Genomic DNA, 22,562 nt, shown 5'->3' with positions numbered 1-22,562 from the left:
TCCGTCTTTAAAAGCGCATGAAATACATTGATATTACGACTGGTTTTCAGTTTTAAGACTATCTGCTCTTTGTGAAGAATTTATACATAGGTTCAGAACAAATCATGAATGGAAATTTTCTCTGAATATCCGTGGTATTCAGAATTTTCATTATTTTTATTGCAATTCAGGTACCCTTTCTTTTGTAGCAGCGGTGACTTTATATTACAATTAGTATTATAAAGTCACTGGTAGCAGGTATTCTTGCCGTAACTTGGTTAACCCCATCCGGTGGTTAAAATGTTAGTCGTCCGATCGAGTTACCGATCAGGCCAGATGATGATAATTGGTGGTTTTTACGGTCTTGGCAATCCTTATGGATCTCACACGACTGTCCCTTACGAGGATTCTGTTAGTTATAGAAGGTAGCAGAGCCCAGCCTTCGGGATACCTGACCGAAGAATTCAGTCGAAGTATATCCTACTAGTGGCTGGGCTGCTGTGTTGACGCTCTGGCCTACTCCCAGACCACCACATGGGTCCGAGAGTGTTTCCTGACTCTAACTATTTCAGACTATTCAGCGTGTAGAGTGTAAATGATTATATGGCCAGACGACGCTAATGTTATTTATAGGCAGTGGTTGCTTGTCTGTGCATTCTATGGACAGGGAGCCTTTTCAGGCTAATCATATACACATCCCTGTTGAGTGAATAACACACGTAATTGTGATGGAAACGCTTCACCTATGTTAGTAATGTGGAAATAGGGAGAAATTCATTATATACCAAGATGTACCAAGTGATACAAATACAATAAAAGTTGTTAAGTCGTATCTGATGTAACAAATATGGATTTAAAAACATTCAGTATTAAGACAAAATATACATTTAACAAACTTGATAGACAATTTTAAACAAATATAATGAGAATTCCATGTGTCAGCACTGAAGTACTTGCTAGCAGATGGGATATTTACATTTTAGTTTAAGATTTTATTACAAATTTTTGAAACGTCTGGTAAAGACAAGTATGATGCATCGACTTTGACACCAAACATCATAACTTCAGTGACTTGTTCTGTGTCTGACCAGCATAAAATCATCCAATTTAAAGCACAGGGGCTGGCTTCCACTATCAAATATACAGCCGAATGATACACTGTATATAACATGAATAGAAAATTGTCCAGTTTATGAAATGTAATCACAGTTCGCGACCCATTGATAGTCATACATTTGTGGTTAAGTTCGACAATATTTCCATAATGAATTGGGCGTTTTCGACACAATTCTGTGTGTTATTGACGCAAATGGAGGTGTGGATGATTAGCCTGAAGAGGCTCCCCTTCCACAAATTCATGGACAAGGAGCCACTGCTTATTAACATATATATAAATAAAATTCGGACATTATACTTTATATAGATAGCAGTGATTTACTTAACGTTCCTTGTGTAAAAATTTTCAATAATTCACACCATGAAATAAATTCAGTATTTTCACTCTTAGACTGTCTCCAGCTAAAATGTCACGAAACATCACAACATGTATATCAATTCATGGTTTACAAAGAATTGGATGTTGAAAATAGCATCAATTAAGGGATAAAATGTATGTAAAAAATAGGACAAAGGAGATCTTGGTTAAACTAACATAGTGTCTAGCCCAGTGAGTAATTGTGGTGCTAAAACTGAGGATGTAAATCATTTCGTCTTTGTCTGTCCTTTCTACAGTGATATCCAATATGACCTTATTCGTACCCATGGAAATAGAAGGCAGTATTCTCTTAAGTGGGCATCAAAATCTTACAATTGAAATGAATGTAGCAATCATAGAAGAAGTTCTAACATTTATCAAGAAATCAAAACATTTCCTCGTTTAATTTACTTGGAGGCGTCGGGCCCACACACAAAATATATACATTTGTCAATCTTTTGTTTTGTTATTTTATTTACCCAATTGCTATTAGTATTATTTTTTTGTTTCTTTTGCATTTCATTACCGTATATCTTTGTAGTATGCTCTGTGTAATATTGTAAGAAATGTAATTCATGGGGGAAGACTTCATAACTTTGACTTACTTGTGTTCTATCCCATTTGTTCTAGTTGAGCAAATAAAATTGTTATAAACTAAACCAACATATAATCACTTGTGCCAAGAACACATTAAGATTTAACTCATGACTATATATTGGTTATTGACTCTTTCCAATTAAGTAGCAATATTTGTAAGAATCAATCAAATTCTGTAATACATGTATGTGATACACCCCAAAAAACGCTACATTTTTATTTTTGTTATTAAGTTGCTTTATAGGTCTATATGATGAAGTGTATAATTATTCATTCCAATCTGTCTGCTCTTAGTAGATAATCCACATTGAAAATCCAACGGTTTATATCGTATTTTAGTGTCATTTACAGAGTTATCTCGTCCTTAATTTTGAATTCTATAGTACATCTTATATAATATTTATCTCCTAAGAGCACAGGTTATATGAAAAACCACATGTTTAGTTCTGTTTACCAAAACATTTTAAGCAAAATATCAAAAATAAAAATATGTAGACTTTCCGACCATGAATCACATTTTGCATGATTTTTAGCTGGAGTGCTACTTAATTATTCTATTAGTATATGTATATTCATTGTATTTTCTTTACTGTAACAGATTATAAAGTGATAAAAGCAATTAAATAAAACTTTTGAAAAGATTGCACAATTTAAGATGTAAAACGAATCTTTAAAATAAACCATTGATTTTGTTTCATAAAAAATATATTGCATTCTGTTAAATAGTGACCTAATCCAAAATTCTAGTAATTTGGAAGATTGTCACCATTTAAAATGATTTCCTGGAATTTTACAAAAGAGCTCGGTAAGAAGCTTGGATACAATCCAGTGCCAACTGTTTGTATGGGTTGGGGTATATCTACAATCCAGTGTCAACTGTTTGTATGGGTTGGTGTACAATGTAGCGTGACATGTGGCACGTCATGTTGATTTTACTTTTCATTGTCATTCGTACCCACCTTTTGTGTTGAAAGTTTGGTTAATGAAATTTCAGCATATTAGTACATATGTAAATGCATGATATTAGTTACATGCATACCTTACTTTGCAGCATAACATGTATATGTATTACAATATGTTTTCCACTTTAAGGTCAAATGGAGCAAACTTTGCTAATTTTGTATGGTAGTCAGACAGGAACAGCCCAAGATGTAGCTGAAAAAATTTACAGAGAAGCTAAAAGAAGACATTTAACTGCTAAAGTTATGTCACTTGACAGTTATGATATTGTAAGTAACATTTCAAATAATTTTTATTGTGTTTTATACCCTCTATCTCATGTTTTTCCAGTAAATGTATGCAGGTAAACATTGTAAACATTTGCAAACAGATTCACTTAACAAAAACTACAGGTGAAAAGTTCACATAAAATTCACTTGGAGGCTCAATACAAGTAATTGTTACATGAAGTGGGAAAATTTGATCAATTCGGCACATAGCTATCTTAAATAACACATTCCTTAAAGCTGAAACCATTGTAACAGTTCAATGTAATTTTTTACACAGTGCCTTGAAGTTTGTAAATTTTCAACTTTTTGTTTTAGGAAAGTTATCACAAAAAATACCTTTATCACAACACAGAATTTACAAGTGTACCTTTCCTTGAGATAAATGTCAATTGTCACTTGAAATAGAAATTCTAAGGCCAAAATGTTTTTAAGGCAAATTTATTTCTGAGGGAACAAATCTTCATTTCAATAAAGTATGTACACTGTCAATACTAATTTCAATTCCTCCACTCTTCACAGTAGAGATGATGTGAGTGGAGTCACACTGTCTCCACCCAACAGAGTTCAGTCACCATTTCAAAATATGGTTGTACTTATAGTTAAATTTATCTGCTTACATGACAAAATATATTGAATAATTTTTGGTTAAAGTTTGATAAAATTTCAGTCATGTATAAAAAAATGTATTGGAATAAGGCAATTGTATTCTGATTTGTTTTTAATTGGTGAAGACACAGTGTAGTCACAGTTGAGGAAAATAGTTACATCATAGGAGATTCTTAATTTTGAGACGTAATGTCACAATGGATGTAGGGGGAATTAATGACTACTTTCTTTCAGACTATAGGTAAATGACCTGATTTTTTTTGTGTTTTATGGAAGAAATAGATACTTGCACTCAATCATAAATAAATAGCAGGGAAATTTTCAACAGTTCATTAAAATTCATGTCTTTGCCCTGGTTCTCACGCTCTTTTTGGGAAAGATGTAAATTTCAAAAATTTTGTGGACCATATTCCAGTCTTCAATTACAGCTTTTTATTTATTACAGTCATCCCTGATCAATGAGAAGATGGTAGTGATAGTGTGTTCTACAACAGGACAGGGAGACCCTCCTGATAACATGAAGGTAAAATTACATGTGGTCATTGCTTGTTATCTTTCCGTTTCACTACTGCGTTTGAAGTTGATAGATACATGTATAAAATAAAGAAAACCTCCCCAATAAATAAAGTAGTTGTGAAACGACACCAAATCAATTGAATAGAATTCAACAAACCAAGTAGTATACTACTATTAATAATGGTCTCTCTTTAAGGAGGTAGACCTAGGGCAAGAGACAACTCATGAAATCAGTGATATGTTCGTAATATATTCAATTTCACCAAAGCTTCTCAAGCTTTTGTTTGAAGCAGACTAAAATGAATCCAAGTTAATAAGATGCTTACATAAGATTGATGTAAAATGCTGAATACAAACGTTCCAATGATTTTTAAGAGTTGTGTCCCTTACCCTTAGTCTACCTCCTTAAAGTAAAGTTGCATATTTGAGTAATCATGTTATTCATTATCGCTATTTTGTTTAAAATCCCTTTGATCTTGCTATACGATAATTTTCAATCTCATGCCAGTCAAGTGAGAATGAAAATTATCGCTAGTTTCTATGTCCTTGTGTGACATACAAGCAACAGCCTAGGAATATTTGACGACACAAATAACCATCTGTTTGTTTACTGCGTATAAAATGATGGCTAATTTGTGGCAATATTTTCTAGTCTACAATGGAAAATGATTGAATACAGTAACTTACCCGATTAGAATGAATAAATCTCAAAATTATTGAACAAATTTTAAACACGATTGTCATAATTAACCAATTTTTTTCAAAAAATATGTATCACACTGCACAACATAAGTGAAGTTACATAGCATATTGCTGAAAAATAGTCATGAAAGGAAATTTTGCAGTGCTTATAAAACTTGCATATTTAGGTCAAGAAAACTGAAAATAAAAGAAAACTAATACCTTACAATTCAGCAAAACAGCAATAAACAGATTATTAAATATTTTTTCAACTCGCGGGAGTTTCTCGTGCTTGTCTCGTCTCACGACGAAGCTGCTTGACAAGATGAGCATGAGAAACTCCCTCTCGTTGAAAAAATATTAAATAATCTAATATCATTGTGCATATCAAATTTCTTATTATATAACAGGAACCAATTTGGGGTTCACATGATTGTATTGTGACATTGTATGCATCATAGTCCATGGACCCTTGTTTTTGTGATACATTTGGAACAGAAATTAGTATGCAGATGGACAGAAAAGATAATGAAAATACAAGGTGTAATGTAAGACAATTATATTTTTTGCAGATGTTTTGGAGGTTCATTCTAAGAAAGAACTTGCCCACTAATTCTTTAAATCAGATGAAGTTTGCCATGTTAGGGCTAGGGGACTCAGCATACCAAAAGTAAGTAACTGTAGTATTTGTATATTCACTTTATCATGGAGTTAAACTGGATGATCATTAACATAGTAATTTCTGTAGAAATTTAAAGCTTCCTACCCCAAATTTATGATTGGGTGGTATATTGGAACTACATTGCCTGTCTGTCCATCATTCCTTCCGTACATTTGAATTTCATTGCACTTATCTCTGCTCCCAGTTGATTAATTGATTTCAGATTTGATATGTGGCTTTATATAGATGGGCATATATTATGAGTGACTTTGGGTGCTCTCTAATATCAACTTCCTGTTTAGTGGGACTTAGCCATTTTTCGCTACATGTATATGGAATGATAAGGAAAATTTCTGTCACAAAAAATTTTGGCTGCCAATGGATGGATTTGTTTCAATTTGGTGTGTTGTTTTATATAGATGGGGCATGCTTTGTAAACTATAACCTTGATTCCCTAGATTATTCTTTGGATCCCGTCTGATATCAGTCTTCTTTACAATTTTGGGTTTCCCAAGCTCAGCAATGCAACTTTTTGTTTTTTTCAGCAAAATCTGTGTATCAGTTTCTGTTTGTATGAACTGTAATTAATGAGACTTTTATTAACTAGTATCAGTTTTCACAATGTTTGAAAATTGTTTTAGTTTTTCTGGTTCATAAGGTCTTACCAGTTTTTAATGAAATTTTTATATTTTGTTCAAAGGGATTTGAGTTTGACTAATCTTTGATAACCACGAAAAATGGTACCCGAGGTAGAATAGATATTTTACCATATATTATTCAGTATATGATATTATAACTACAGCTGCTGAAAACCCATTGAAAAATGTTAGTAAACATACAGTATATATCTTTTAATACATACATGCAAAATTTACATAAATCAAAATCGACATTGTTTCTTATAGGCATTGCCTATGATGTTCTTTCAACTAATAATTAAAAAAAAAATACTGATATTATTATCACTTTTAGTTCTATGAAACTTTACTGACTATGAAGGCTGGTATGGATTGTCTAAGACTTGATCATTTGTTTTGCTTACTGAGGTATATTTTCTGTTTAAATTACTAGTTGGATCTTAAAAGTTATGAAATGGTATGATTTTTTTCGTACTATGTAACTATTTTTCAGGTTTAACTTTGTAGCTAAAAAGATGTTTAAACGTCTACAGCAGTTAGGAGCATCAAGTCTACTACCTGTTGGTTTGGCGGATGACCAACATGATCTGGGGTAAGTACAGTTCGGAGCATCCAGTCTACTACCTGTTGGTTTGGCTGATGACCAACATGATCTGGGGTAAGTACAGTTCGGAGCATCCAGTCTACTACCTGTTGGTTTGGCTGATGACCAACACAATCTTGGGTAAGTACAGTTAGGAGCATCCAGTTTACTCCCTGTGTTCTTTCCATCGGGAAAATGGTGAAAACCACGAAAATAAGCATGTTTACAGTAATTGGAGGAGAAAGGGAAATCAAGGGAACCTGGATTTGAACAGCAATAAAAAATATAATTCAAGGATAACAACTAGACAGGGAAAATAGACACAAACAACAAACAAAAGCAAATGAGTCTCAGACTCCACTAAAAACTGGGACCAGGTTCATCGACAGAAACGCCTGTCATGTCACTCAGAAAAGAAAGAAAGCATACCTGGTAGTAATTATCTAACTACACTCATCTTTTGACAGGTATACAATGAAACATGAATACTCCTTTCCATTTAATCAATCTTCTGTTTGTCTCTCTGTCAAAGTGTAGAATTCAAAAACTCCTTGATGAATTTTGATAATTTTTTGGTACAGTGTCTGTGGAAGGAAAATTCCTTTCACTTTTCATTGTTTTCCAGTTTTGTCTTTTCCTAGGTATGGGACTTCATACACTTCAAAAATTGAGGGAAAGGCAAATTGTGTGCTTTAGCACAGCCGTTGTTTGATTCTAAAACTAATGTGTTCATTTAGAAAGAAAATGTAAAATTAAAAGATTATGATGAATCTTAAAATCATTTCTTAAAAAGAGATTTTTTTACTCACTTATTGTAGATTTACTTCATATTTATTAATTGTTGTGATCAGGGAATGTAAAGTCTTCCCCTAGAAATGTGTTGCATAGGGATTATATATATACAAGGATGAGATTTGTTTCTCCTGATTTTTTTAGGCATAGATAGGATATTTATCAAAATACTTTTTATTTTCAATCCATTATATAAATATAGAGGTAGAGGTGATTTAAAAATATTTCTCCACTCAGTTCATGGTAATAAAAATGTTTTTTTTTTTCAGTATACAAGCTTTAGCTTAATATAAGACCTTGCTAAGGGATAATATTTTTGTGATTTAAGGTCAATATTCATATGAAAATTCTTTGCACTCGTATATTTTAGACCAGATGCAGTTATCTACCCTTGGCTTGATTCTCTATGGAAGAGTGTGTTAGAAATTTGTCCTCTTCCTCCTGGAAAAGATATTATAAGTGCTGATGTCAGGTATGTATTTAAAAATGATCTCTCTCAATATCTGACTCACATGGATTATTTCATTTTTTTATTGGTCTTTTGTGGAATATAATACTCACCCAATTTATGTTGTGTCCCTTTTCTTAAAATATTCTAGAAAAGGACTTCTTAAAGAATTTTGAATAACCTGTCCTGGTAGAATTCATTTGCACTGTTTTTATCATAATGGAAAAAAATCATGACCACAATCAGAATCATAAATCTATTTTTTGTCTATTTACATGCAGATTGGAATGGGAACGGTTAGAGAATAAATTCAATGTGTTTAATATCTTTTAAAGAATTTGTCAAGAGCCTAAGCTTTATTTTAGATGGTATTACTTTAAAAATAAAGTCACTTCTGACTTTTGTAATAATAACATATTTGTAAAATTATATACATTTTGATATATTAAGTAAAACATATGAAATATACCTGAAATATAAGATTTTTTTTCAGACCACCTAGCAGATATAAAGTGACATTTTTGGATAATTTAGTGCCTCATCCGGATTTAACCAATTTTAGAATTGGTAGTCATGGTGGCAGAGTTCCTTGCCAATCAAATCCTTACTATGCTGAAGTCATTTCTAATGAAAGAGTGACTTCTGAAGACCATTTTCAAGAAGTCAGACTAGTCAAATTTGATATAGGCAATTCTAGTATAAGGTAATATTAGGTCTTATAATTTAGAATAAATATTGAGAAAAAAATAACTTCCTCTTTTTTAAAAAAAATACATCCTTTAAAAATTTGGTATGACCATTGCATTGTTGTGGTAAGTCTTGGCAGACTTGAAGCAAACATGTTGTACTTTACAATGAATGGCAATAACCAAAGATGGAATTGATATACATCACAACATAGTAAATTCCCAATACTTGATTGGGTTCTTTGATTAGTATTCGTTATGATGATGATGTATATCTATCATATTCGATACCTTTGGATAGTTTCATTTAGTGTGAGGTACAATGTCAGTTTCCATTCTGCACAGCTCACTTCATGGAACAATGCATAGGTTATACTGAATTTTTACAGGTTGTAGGATATCAATAAACTGTTTGATAAGAAAAGACTTCTTATCTCTATCTTGAGAAGATTGGATGGGAATATGGAAAAGCTGTTGTTTGGCTATTTGGCCATCATTCTGTAACTACACTTTAACACTCTAAAATCAATATCTTTCTATGGATTTGATTCAAATTTTATATAAATTAAATAAATCTTGAACAATAGCATCAAACTTACATAAGCACAGCAGTATTAGAAAATGTATCAAATGCAGTAAAACATCACACCTAAAACAAATATTTCAGAAATATTTACTGTAAATGTACTAATTTTTGCAATTTTCGCAGTTGACAGAAAACTGCAAAAAGTAATACCAGCAAAATTTATTTTAACACTATATGGCGCTAAACATTTTTTGAAACCATGAAAATTAATATGTTTACAGTACTCATTTTTGGAGAATGCTGGATTGATAAATACATGCATATATGTAAATAGGCATGGTGGCTATTACAAAGGTAGTTAAGATAATTAAAAACAAGAACTACAAATATTTTTCGTGTTATTTTTGGAATTTCCAATCTTTGGTGTCTACAGTTACTGTCCAGGTGATGTTGTAGTAATTATGCCACAGAACTCATTGGAATCTGTCCAGGAATTTATAGATCACATGAAACTAAGAGCAGATGACTACTTTTCTATTCATCAACAAGATCCAGGTAAAGTAGTCATGAAAAGAAAGATTTCTAACTTATTAAAGAAACTTTAAAAAAGAACAGATTGTAAGATATAATGAAAGCACTTAAGATCTTTACAGAATATGTCTTTAATAGATTCTATTATCGGTTCTCTGACCAAGCGATGAGAAGTTTATATAACATGGGACACATTACATGTAATTAGTTTTTTCCTGCTATAAAATGCAATTCTTATTTTCTCAGAAAATGTGTGAAAAATTGGATTTTCATGCACATACTTTTTTGTTATTTTTTAGAATTAAAAAAATAATATACAGGCAAAGAATGTAGATATTTCATTCCAAAATACTAGTTAACTGTTCCTTTGGCAACCTGCAGAGGTCGAACCTCCCAATCTTTGTATTATGGGGGAACTTATTTAAAGCGAAAAAAAAAGCAAGGAGAGCATATCCTGAACCCAGAAATACACTGGAAAATAGCACTGAGAACCAACTTATTTTTGTGTTTTATTATGTCAATTCAAATTTGCTGCTATTTTATTTTTCTTACTCTGGAAATTAGCAAAAATTGGATTACATATTCCACTATTAGTTTTATGGGAAATTATTTCTTGTCATATATATCAAATTACTTCATATACATTTGAATTACAGTTTATTAATACAGAAAAATGTACCAGCTTTGTAGCACCAAAATATAAAAATCTGTCATTTATGGTGAACTATAATATTATTATAGATATAGGACTACCGACCAGTTTACCAGACCAATGCTCTGTGCAATATTTAGTGAAACATTATCTAGACATAAACAGTGTACCTAGAAGATCTTTCTTTGAAATGTTAACGTATTTTGCTGATAATGAATTAGAAAAAGAGAAACTTCAGGAGTTCTGTACAGCTGAAGGACAAGTAAGCTTTATATATGGTTTAGAGGTCACAATATGTTTGTTTTGTTGTATATAAGACTGACTTAATAATAATGATACTTTTAATTCAACAGAAAATAGTATGACATATATTCTTAGAACAAGTGCAGTGTTGTGTCAAGTTGTAAACTATGTTTCCATTATTTTAATGATATACAAAAAGTTTTCGTCAAATTATTGTTAACAAATCCACCAATTTCAAAAATGCCAAAAACCAAAAAAGGGGGGAAATTATGTATATGCCAATGATAGTGTTCACTTAACAGAAAAAAGCAACCATGAATTTGGATATCTTGATATCATCATCGCAATTGTTTTTAAAAATGATGTTTCCCAGTAGATACTTCATTTGTGTGATCATGGTACTTGTAATTTGTTTTTTTTTTTAAATGTATTGTCTAGTGTGAAATAATGTATGTGCATTTTTTTTAGGAAGAATTGTATTCCTATTGCAACAGAGTGAGAAGGTCCATATTGGAGGTAATTTATTTTAGACCTTTGTTGTATAGTGCTGATATATAGAAAGCTTTTAACTTACTTGGTACACGACTCAAACCAATTATCATTTAGCATACAGTAATAAGCAGTTATAGTTTTTTTTATAAATGGTTATTACCATTAAATTTATATTTCACTCAACTTTTTGAAAGTTAAAAAATGGAGAAATTTCCTCATATTTTTTAAGGAGAGAAAATTACCCATTTCCCTTAAAAAAGACACTTTGATTTAAAGTCCAAAATAACGAATATCCTAGATTCTCAACCCGTCCTGGCCTGATTTTTTTCAACCCCTCAAAAAATTTTATTTGATTTTGGTCCAATTTAGGTCAAATTCTTTAAAATTGACAGTATTTTTCACTAATGCTGATAAAAAAAAAAAAATTCACTCTTACGCCCAAAATTTTGAACAAAGTTGGATGAGAATCTAGGATTTTTTAAAATTATGCCATAACTCGCTCCTACTGTACTTATGTCCTTACCCTATCTAATTGAATTTTTTCCACTCCAGAGAAAGTCATTGTCTTTTCACAAGTTTTTGATTATACTGATTAAACTTAACTGGTAGTTAGTAGTAAGTTTATGCCCATAAGACATGAGTTGACTCCAAATTTTTAGAGATTGTCCATGTACAAACCAGGCAATCCTATGATATGGGTGACACAGGTTAATTTTGTCCCACCAAATGTTTTGTTTCAATGTATTGTTAAATACATGAAGTCAAGAAGAACAGAGATTTTTATGTTTCAAAAGTGGATAACTCTGAATATATGTCCAAAGTTCCCTAACAAAGCAACTAAATTAGGATCTAATCAAAGAGTTATTTCCCTTTATTTTAAATTGTGTAGTGCTTTCTATATAATTTATTTATTTCACTCTTACCATTTCAGTTAATTACAATACAATATCCATTTTTGAGAAAACATGAGTTTGTGATCTCAAATGGATAAAAACAACTCGAAACAAAATTTGGTGCATGCCATTCACTGCCTGGGTCTTCTATGGACAACTTCTTAATGGGCTTCAAACTGCTCATTACTGTGTGAAATGATGCCTTCTGTTGTTTTTGTTTTGTCCACAGATTTCCAATTGACATTTGATACATTTTCTTACGTGATGTTTTTTGTAGGTGCTACAAGACTTTCCACACACCAGTGCCAACATACCATTTCAATATCTGTTTGATGTGATACCAGCTTTACAACCAAGATCTTTCTCTATAGCATCATCACAAAAGGTTTGTGTTGTTTTTTTTATACAGCTGCAAAAAATAATAAATTGAGGTGGTATAATGGTATTACACTGTCATTATTGTCCTACACCTGTAAACAATTTGGTTTCCTGACAACTGAGTATAAGTGTATGGATCTTTATGGGTCTCTGTGGAATTGTTCCACAAAAGTGCTGTACCTCCAAAGGAATCCTTGGATTGATTTAAGAGGTTGTAAATGGAAAATAAGGGGTAAAAAAGGGACCTCTTTAATTTTGGTCAAACTCTTATTCTGTGTCAAATGTTTAATTAGCATTTTAATTTAGATCTGTATCAAGCTTTAGTTCAGATTAAAGACCTCTTCTGCTGTATCAAGATTTTTAATCAGATTTAGTTTTCAATAGGAAAGGAAGGAATATTGGGAAGTGAAACAAATGCACCAGTGCCTATGACAAAAAGTTTATTTTTTCTTAATGTCAGTCCAGAAGATGTGATTTGCTGTCACATTGTCAAAAATGTTTTATGAGTGAATTTTGTAGGTTTAAAATAAATCTTTTTGAACATATTTTTTGTGTTTAAATTTCTCTTTTGATTGGATCAGCGTAGGACTTTGATATTATGGTAAACATTAGTCCAACAGATGGTATGTAGTGACTGCTTCTTTCTAAAGGATACATGCATGGAAAGAACAGTAATAAGTAGTAATTTATGTATTAGTCTTTGTAAGAATCATGCAAATTCTGTAAAATGTGGTACACCTCCCCAAAAAAGACTACATATTTTTATTTCTGTGATTTTGCAGGTCTCTATCATGAATATAATGAGTTATCTCCCATAATTTTGAATTCTACATGAAGAATATTTTTTACTGTCATGAATTCTATAGGGAGATAATTGAACCTAAATAGTAGTCTTCATAAAAATCAGACAGGAGATGATTCATGCATGTCAAATCCCACAAATTTCACTTTTATTTCTATTCAGAAACAGTTGAAGACCACATAGCCATTCTTAGTTTGTCAATTGGTTATTGCAGTTTTGAGATAAAAATAAATGGATTGTGTATTAAATTTGCACATTGAAAGAGTTATCATTCTTGTTTTGGTTGATTTCAGTGGGGGATGAATGATAAGTTTTCTCAAAAATACAGATTTGAATACAGAAAGGACAATCATTTGGTACAAATATAGTACATGTATATGTAGACCAAAAAACATTTGTTCAGTGGTTTTTTTCTATGGCATGAATTACCTCTGACAGTGTGTAAATTTTACATGGACTGGTACTTAAATGCTTTACATTTTTCATTTAACTCCATTTGAAGCGAAGGTATTCCATCTGTGAACATTCTCATAGTATTTCAAGTTATTATTACAGATGTATCCCAAAGAAGTCCAAGTATTAATGGCTGTAGTTAAGTACAAGACAAAGCTATTTAAACCTAGACATGGTGTGTGTTCAACTTGGTTAGCTGGTCTTTCTTCAGGGTCCACCACTGTACCTATCTGGGTGAAGAAAGGGACCATAGCTTTTCCTAAGGACCCTGATACTCCAGTCATTATGGTTGGACCTGGTATGCTTTTAGGATAACAATGTTTAATGATTATTATTAGCTCCAACACAATTTTAGCTAGTATAAACATGCTTGTCTAAGTACATCATTTTGATCCTGAGATCAGGCATACCTAAGATTACTGTATTGTTTGTTTGTTTGTTGGGGTTTAACGTCCGAGCAGCTATATTCAGACGATGAGCATGAAATGGATGATAAAATGAACATGAAACGATGATGAAATGAAAACGGGATGGGACACAAGGACTATGGGGTCGACAAATTTTGATTGCCACCGGAAATAGGGAGAGGTGGGTAAGGTCGGGCAATTTAGCCTCCTGTGGCGGAGCCCTATGGTTCCTACTCCTGGAGAATACCACAGTAGGGTTCTTTAACGTGCGTGGAACGTGGCATCTTTCCCAACACGGTGCACCACTGTGGTTTGCGGTCAGGTTTTCCATATTATAGCCTGACAACCCCAACATGTAACACGCCCAGGGGTACCCCATTCCACCACCTGGGGCACACATCCCAGTCGCTCTGTGGGCAGAGCGCCCTAGCCCCTGGCTAGGGTTCTGAGCACTAATTAGTCGCCTTTTACGACAAGCTTAGCGCTGCTGCAGGCCTATTCTTTTAACACCCGGACCTGCACGGGGCGTCTTAAGATTACTGTAAAAATTAGAATCAACTGATATCACTTCTATTTGAACCACTTAAGATAGCTTGAAAATTTGGAAATTTACAGTATCACAGTTATACAAATATAAACTAATGCTACACTGTTCCTTTCAATATAAGAGATTTTCTTATACATGTCGAATGGGATAGTGATGAGTTGCATTCAAAGTCATAATAATATGGCAGAGTATAATTACTTGCTGTATTTTGCTTCCTATTACTATATAGTGCTACATACAAAAGCAAGTCAACATTTTTCCATTTTCCCATTTTTCAATTACTGTTCTGAACTTGATGGTTTTAAATGTTTCTATACAACTTAGACTGATCAATACTAGGTTATTCTTAGATAGTTAAATTTCACAAATAACATGCTTTATTTTTTATGAGCAACTCGGCAGAGGACGCTTACGCTACCGGTGCACCTGGTCCATGCTCAAAGTTTTTAGTGGAGTCTGAGTTGCTCATTTGCTTTTGTTACTTTGTATGTATGATTTTAGTTACTTTATGTTCTTTGTTGTGTATGTCTGTTTTCCATGTCTGGTCTTTGTCCCTGGATTACGTTCTTTTGATTACCGCTATAACCTTGGTTCCCTTGATTACTCTTTCTAATCGTAAAAGAAATTTTCTTGTATTGTCTCATAGACAAAATTTTGTTATTTTTCTGTGACGTCATCAATTTTTTTTTTTTATCTTCTTGTTATTTTAAAATTTTGATGGGAAAATTATATTATAAATGATGCCTGTTATATTTTTTCTGTCTACAATAAACTGTGATATTTTTGTGGCAGTTTTATTTTCACAATTTTTGCAGTAAGAACTGTTAGGTGAAAATAAAACTGCGATGAATATTTTTTTCAAAGAATTCTGTACCATAGTTTGAGGAAAGAGCAAGAAGTTTAAACTGCAAAAGATAGATGACAGAAAACAAGCAAAAAAACAATGGCACGAAAATTGACTCATTTACAGTAGTCAATATAACTTCAATGCCAGTGATGCATGCTTCAAAATAATCGGCTTTACTTGTTATTTAGTGTATACAAAATGCTTGAGGTTACTTCTTCCAATTCATTCTTTTAGGAAATGCCCTGAAAGTTTCAGGAACAAGCAAAAACTTAAAAATATTTCTTTTTTAAACTTCTGTGACAAGACTTAACTGGGTACTGGTAGTACATTAAAAACTCCTCCAGTCACTACCTTTTTGTATTATTTAATAGGGACAGGATGTGCACCATTCAGAAGTTTTATACAGGAGAAAACAGTTGATGGCAAACCAGGTAAGTATTATGATACATGTGGTACATATGTTCTCTGTAAAGTAGGATCTAGAATAATTGAAAGTATAGTGAAACCTCTTTGGGACTTTTGACTGGTTGAATTATACAGGATCAAAATGCATTGACATGAAGGGACTTTTCATGAAGTTTAGTTTGGACAGGTTTTCAGATTATTCATGGTTTGGTTTAAGCAGGTTTCACTAGATATCCATGTTTGGCATACTAAAGTTATTCTGAGTATGGAGTGTTCATATCACAACTCTGGTTTGAGTTAAAGGGGGCCATGCCTAAAACTTTTATTTTGGTCTGATTAAAACCTTTTTTTTTGATTGATTTGTGGAAATCTCTGCCGGATTTATATGGAAGTTTAGTTTAAGAGGTTGAATACAAAAATCTTTAATTAGCACCCATAAAGCAGAGCTCCTTTTACCTTTAGTTGAATTTAAATTTTGTTTGATATTGTGTTTTAACCAGTTGTTTGTTCCATAATGAAACGTAAGTCCATATTGCTTAAGTGGGTATGAAACTAATATTTTGTGTCTACACTTGTCACAAATTAACACAGTTCAACATTCTGTCTTCTGCAAAGCTCTTTATTCATTAATTTTGCAGAGAGTACCAAAATAAACTTAGTTTAGGTTAAGTTTTTAAAGATATTTCCTACATTTTAAAGGTGATCTCTATTCAATTTGATATGTTGGTCAATAGAAGGACAACTGACACCTATACACGATAGGTGATTTAAACTGTATAAATGGATTGTATCATAAGTGAAACTGAGTTATTTGTTTATTTTGTCATCTTCTGCAGATTGGGAAAAATGCACAAAATCCAGAAAGTTTTTTATATTATTTTACATAAAATTAATGTAATTTTCTCGTATCTTGGGCATGCTATGCCTTAAGTTTTTCTAGATATGTAGGCTTGTCTTTAGAGAGAACTTTGTGGTGAAATGCAGCCCATATTTGTTTAAAAGTAATGATGGACCTTATAACCACAATGACTGGCATATTCCTAATGTTTTGTATAACTTTTCAGGAAATACAATGTTTTTTGGCTGTAGAAACAAAGACAAAGATTTTTATTGTCAAGAAGAATGGACTTCTCTAGTCAACAAGGGATTACTAAATCTGTTCACAGCTTTTTCAAGAGATCAGGTAAATAAATGTCACTGCATGGTTATATAAGGTCCATTGATTTATCTATTAGAAATTGTTCTTTCTTAGATATTTTGACCTCTTATTTGATTAAACCCCCATATGTTAATGTCCTTTGGTACATTTACACTGGTGGATCATAGCTATTAAATAGCTATTTGCAGAATTATTTTGGAAGACCGGACAGTCCAAAAACATCAACTTGCATATGGCCAGTCCAATTAAAGTTTTGCTATTTCAAGTGTTTAGACAAAATAGACAAAAAAACAAATAATATATCAAACCTGATTTTCTTACGCTTTAAAGTGGAATTATGCTTTTCCAAATCTGGATTTTACCATTATGATTTTTTGAAATGTATATTTACTTCCGATTTTGCCAATTTCCACTTTGTTGACCTCATAAAATCAGGTCTGATTTATTTCACCTCAGACACATACATGTACATGGATGATATTCATCTATACAATCAATATCAATTATTTGTAGTAATTCTCCAATCTGATCAGCAAAATTCGTTTTAAAAATTAATGATTAAAAAATGGCGTTCTTTATATTTAGAATGCATATCCATATCAGGACAATTTACACTGGTAATAAGATGGAGTTGCACTAGGTATACCTTCACTCTTTTTGCTAGCTAAAAAAACAGTTGATATTGGACAGCAACCAAAATTTTATACAACATAAGCACCATCTATATGGAGCTATATAACACATTTGAAATCAATATGTCCAGTGGCAGCCCTGATTTTTGTGATGTTTCCTGACTGACATACAAGACGATTCCAATTTACCACTCATTCATCGAGTGGTGGTATAATTTAGCTGCAATAAACTGTCAATTTGTTATAGGATTGAACAGCTATTTTTGGTCATTCATGCATGTATGAACAGATCTTGGAGCTTCCAAACTCAATGAATGGCCGAAGGGCGTTCATGTAATGTTTGGGAGTGTAGAGATCGCGTACAAATATTTACACATAATCGGCTGCACAACAACAGTGAAGGCGGCATGGACGAAGCGATAGTTGGCATTGAAAAATACGAGATGTAAACAGTTTTACAGGAATATAATTATTAAGGAGATACAACAAGGAAGAAGGAAAATTACAATAAGGTGTTTTCAAGGTTTCAGTCAGAATCAGTTAGAAGTTTCTGTCCCCGAGCTGAAAATTACCCTCTGTTAACAAAGTTGACCAGTAAAATCAATGTGCATATAATAAACTATTCTTGCGGCTATATGATGCGATTCACTTCATTGTCACACTCTTTCGAATCACATGGCCGCCATATTGGTTTCAAGTTGACTGGCGTTTAAGCATGTATGGAGGATCTGGCAAAGTTCATACATGTATGAACTTTCTGGCAACGACATTCTCAACCAATCAAAAATGGCTATAAGCATGAAGAATCTCATGATTAGAATTATTTATGGGTATCAGTAGTTGTACATTTGTCATATTTGACTGATTTAGGATATTTGTTTGACAATTTTTCCAGTCTTGCTAAATTTAAGTGGTGCTAATTCATTCCCTCTTTATCTTCAGGCCTTGTTAGCATCCAGACTTAATACAGCTTATTGATTTTTATTATTGTTTGAGTATGTTTTAATTATTTTAGGAAGATAAAGTATATGTTCAACACAAAATCGTAGAAAATAAAAAGAAAGTTTGGGAACTACTGCAAGAAGGAGCCTGGTTTTATGTTGCTGGGTAAATTATTTGAAGATGATTATTGTTACACAGATGTATAATACAGTGAAAGTACATTTATTTGTGGGTACCAATTTTTGCAGTTAAGGGAAAAATTATCAGTTTAGTAGAATTTTTGAATGCATGGATTTGACAACTCTATCATACAAATGAATTGGAAATTTCCTTTTCGTTGGGATCCAAATTTTATGGCTTACCAATCCCATGAAAAACACCAAAATTGGTTTCAAAACAAAGAAATAAAAATGTGAAAATTAAGAAAAAAACAAAAACAAAAACTACAGCTTCCTTTCATGAAAGCGTTCTACCTAAAATTTCTGTAATTGGCTTAATGCTTTTTTTTCAGTTAACCAATAATATTTAAATGGCAGACAAGTGATACATGTATTACATAAAAAAGAAGGGTGTATACAAATAATTCAAATTGTGTTTGACAAGAATGATTTGATTCATTATAGGAATGCAAAAAGGATGCCGGATGATGTGAAAGATGCTGTCAAATTAGTAATAATGGACTGTGGTTCTTTGACAGAGGATGAAGCTGAACTTTATATCAGGAAATTAGAACAATGTAGACGATACCAAGCTGAAACATGGTCATGACAAAAAATACATGATTAGAAATAAATCATTTTTACTTTTAGTTATTTTTTAAATTGATAAAGTGCTGTATTCTAGGTATTCACAAAGAAATTTTCATTTGAAATCTAAATATCCACAAACTATTATACCGAAGTGTCAGTAGTGGGATAAATCAAATACTGAAGTAGGTCAAGATAAAAAAAAAATATGGCCTGAACGTGAACAGAGTTAAAAAGACAATCTACATACATAAAAATAGATTACATATAAAAACTAAGGTTAAGGAAAACAAGATGTCACAAAAACACTAAAGAACTACCAAATTAAATCCCACCAACAAAAAAAAAAAAAAAAAAAAAAAAAATGGAGTGACATCAGGTGCTCTGGAATGGTAAGCATGTCCCACTCCCTTAGCAGCATCCATCATATTGCAAGTGAGTATAATTTGGTAATAGTTCAGCAACAATAATTCAGCTCCCAGAGTCCTGACCCAAGTCAGAAAGGGTCATTTTTTTAATTTGTACTTAGGTGATATTATTCAATTCAAAAAAGTATCATGATGTAAACAAGAAAATAATGTTAGAAAATTATCCAAAATAGACAAATCAAATTAGATAATAAAAAAATCCCCCCAAAATATGGGACATTACCAAATATTGGCAAAAAAATACCACTTTAAATAAAAAATGCCCGGATTTGATCTTGAACTTGATATATGAATAACCAATTACTTTAAATGTTTACTTTTGTTGTAGAAAGTTTTGGATGAAGTTTGCCTTTTAAAATGTAAAAAGGCATATAGTGGTGCACAACTGGTGCCCACTGGGATGTCTGTAGAGACGGTAATCTACATAACTAGTCAAAAATGTTGTCAGTCTAAAATTTGATATATTCTTGACTGAATTTAATTAAGCAAGATTAGAATTTCGGTTGTGGGTTTGAATGTCATTTTGTCTTATTTTTATTTTTTTTAAAAATACATTAAAGTAGAGATATACAAAAGACAACGATAGAGTTCTCAACTTTATTAACATGTTCAACAACCAATGTAAATATATACTTCTATCAAAATATAGATTATTTCTTAAGAACAAAAAATAATAAGGCAATATAGAAAACCTTATGCAATAATACTAACTTATTATATTTTTTAGCTGGTTTCTATCACAGTTAGCATTACATGAGGTAAACAATGTTAACAAGAGAACTCCTGGTTCTATATTGAATTTAGAACATATTCACCAATCTATACACCTAATAGTCCTGTAAGTTATTTTTAATACACATATTTTCTCACCATTGTCATTCACTGTCCTGCTTCAGTTTTTCATGTTTTTTTTTATAAGTTTTAATATACAAAAATATGTCATCTAATTTAACATTAAATGTTAAGTTGAGTTATATTAAATATCCATGGATTCATGCTCAATTACAAGTTAACACATAGCAACAACAGACTAAATTCAAATTCAAATGTTTATCCATACTCAATTATCTGAAAAGAACTTTTTTCACATTTTTTAAGCATTCCAAAAAAGACAAGTCCAATTAATGGAGATAAAAAATTTTCACCAATTCATATTTCAAGAAAGATAAATCTTATTCATGGAAAAAAAATGGTGGTCAAATAAAGAAGTGAATATGAAATTTAAACTTAATCTAGATTTCATTCTTTTATAAAAAGACTTCGATCTTATTTTTAATGTTTCCAGTTTGTTAAATACTCTTGTGATATGGCTCTAGTCGCCGAAACGGCATTAGAAACAACAACCAATCAATCATAGACTCCATAATATACACTAACTCTACAAAGATTAATTGTGAAAAATCGTTCGATATTTTTATTCATCTCCTAGAAACAGTTAGGGGACAGGTGGACGGACGGATATGCAACTTTTGTGAGGGTATTATATAACAACTTGCCATTTTGTACAAAAGAATCTTGATTAAAAGTTGTCACTACCTCAACAAAATTTGAGCATTTCCATATATCTCTTATTTGCTACATTTTAGGAAAAAAAGAAACAGAAAATTGTTACAAAGAAAATATTGCAAGTACTTGTTATAAGATATTCGTAATACAAGAAACAAAATTATAGGGGACCATGACAAAATATATGGAAAAGACATTAAAATATCTTACAAAATAAATACATATGTATGAGATTTTTACCAATTATTCACCATTTTCCATATAAACTATTTCAAAAATCGTAATAAAAATCCCATAGTTAAAGCGACATTTTATACTGTGTTTCAACCCTTAAGATACAATAAATAAAAATGGACGGTTTAATCTTGCAAGGCGTAGTTTTTCGGTATAAAACTGTCGAAGCAATATATCAACTAACATAGTTTACATCACTTGAACTGTGTATACTCATAAGGACCAGGAATACTAACAGTGCTGTTGGCTGACCTCACTCTTGTTGACGAAAGTAGAGTCCACGCTTATTTGATGAGTGACAATTTTTCATTTTGAAGTCATCTGGATAATTAATCTGTAAAAGATAATAAATGTTTACTTTCATATCACAGAGTCAAGCTTTCATATTTTATTAGTTTATCTTTATCTGAAAAAAAAAGGTTTCATTGTGGAACAAAGGAATTGATTACAAAACTATTTTAAGCCCTTTCTCCCCCGAAAATTTATTTTATAAAATTGGCTGCATACCAACAATTTGTCAGTGCTCAGCTCTATATAACTAAAAGTATTACTAGTGACCCTACCGAAGTACCTGGTCCATACTGAAGTTTTAGTGGAGTCAAGAGTTGCTTCTGTTCCTTAGTTTCTTTGAGTCCATCAAGTCAAATTATTGCACTTCATTTGGCAAGTGTATTTAATTAACTGAGAAAAATATTACCAAAGAATCAAAAGTACGCGGAATTCACCTTTTATCTAACCACCTTGTGCAAGTGGAAACTGCCCCTAAACCAACTAATATCATTTGATGTAACTTCATATGAAATATGTGGCATCCTGCATTGTTTGTTCATGTGCACAAAGCAAATTAAT

At 31.9% G+C, this 22,562-nt stretch overlaps 1 protein-coding gene across 3 annotated transcripts; it reads left to right on the top strand.

The window, feature by feature from the left end:
* The first annotated feature begins 35 nt into the window (after positions 1-35).
* On the top strand, positions 36-19,607 carry LOC148611601 (NADPH-dependent diflavin oxidoreductase 1-like). 3 transcript variants are annotated; one of them, XM_088592307.1, is made up of 16 exons: positions 36-134; positions 3,143-3,279; positions 4,331-4,408; positions 5,655-5,752; positions 6,875-6,973; positions 8,127-8,228; positions 8,698-8,907; positions 9,850-9,971; positions 10,689-10,861; positions 11,311-11,358; positions 12,505-12,612; positions 13,963-14,158; positions 16,033-16,092; positions 17,131-17,249; positions 18,873-18,964; positions 19,423-19,607. In XM_088592307.1, the coding sequence occupies exons 2-16, from the start codon at positions 3,148-3,150 to the stop codon at positions 19,565-19,567; spliced, it is 1,782 nt and encodes a 593-aa protein (XP_088448433.1). In that variant the 5' UTR covers positions 36-134; positions 3,143-3,147; the 3' UTR covers positions 19,568-19,607. The 3 variants fall into 3 exon arrangements, with proteins under 3 accessions (XP_088448433.1, XP_088448432.1, XP_088448434.1); XM_088592306.1 differs by having other exon boundaries at positions 78-170; XM_088592308.1 differs by lacking the exons at positions 36-134; positions 3,143-3,279; positions 4,331-4,408 and having other exon boundaries at positions 6,889-6,973.
* Positions 19,608-22,562: the final 2,955 nt, after the last annotated feature.

The sequence above is a fragment of the Perna viridis genome, chromosome 7 (genome assembly GCF_037379345.1).
Source record: "Perna viridis isolate PV_CMFRI_1.1 ecotype Kerala chromosome 7, ASM3737934v1, whole genome shotgun sequence".
Taxonomy (NCBI): domain Eukaryota; kingdom Metazoa; phylum Mollusca; class Bivalvia; order Mytilida; family Mytilidae; genus Perna; species Perna viridis.
Note: the sequence above shows the minus strand (reverse complement) of the source record. Positions and strands in the feature narration are given on the sequence as shown.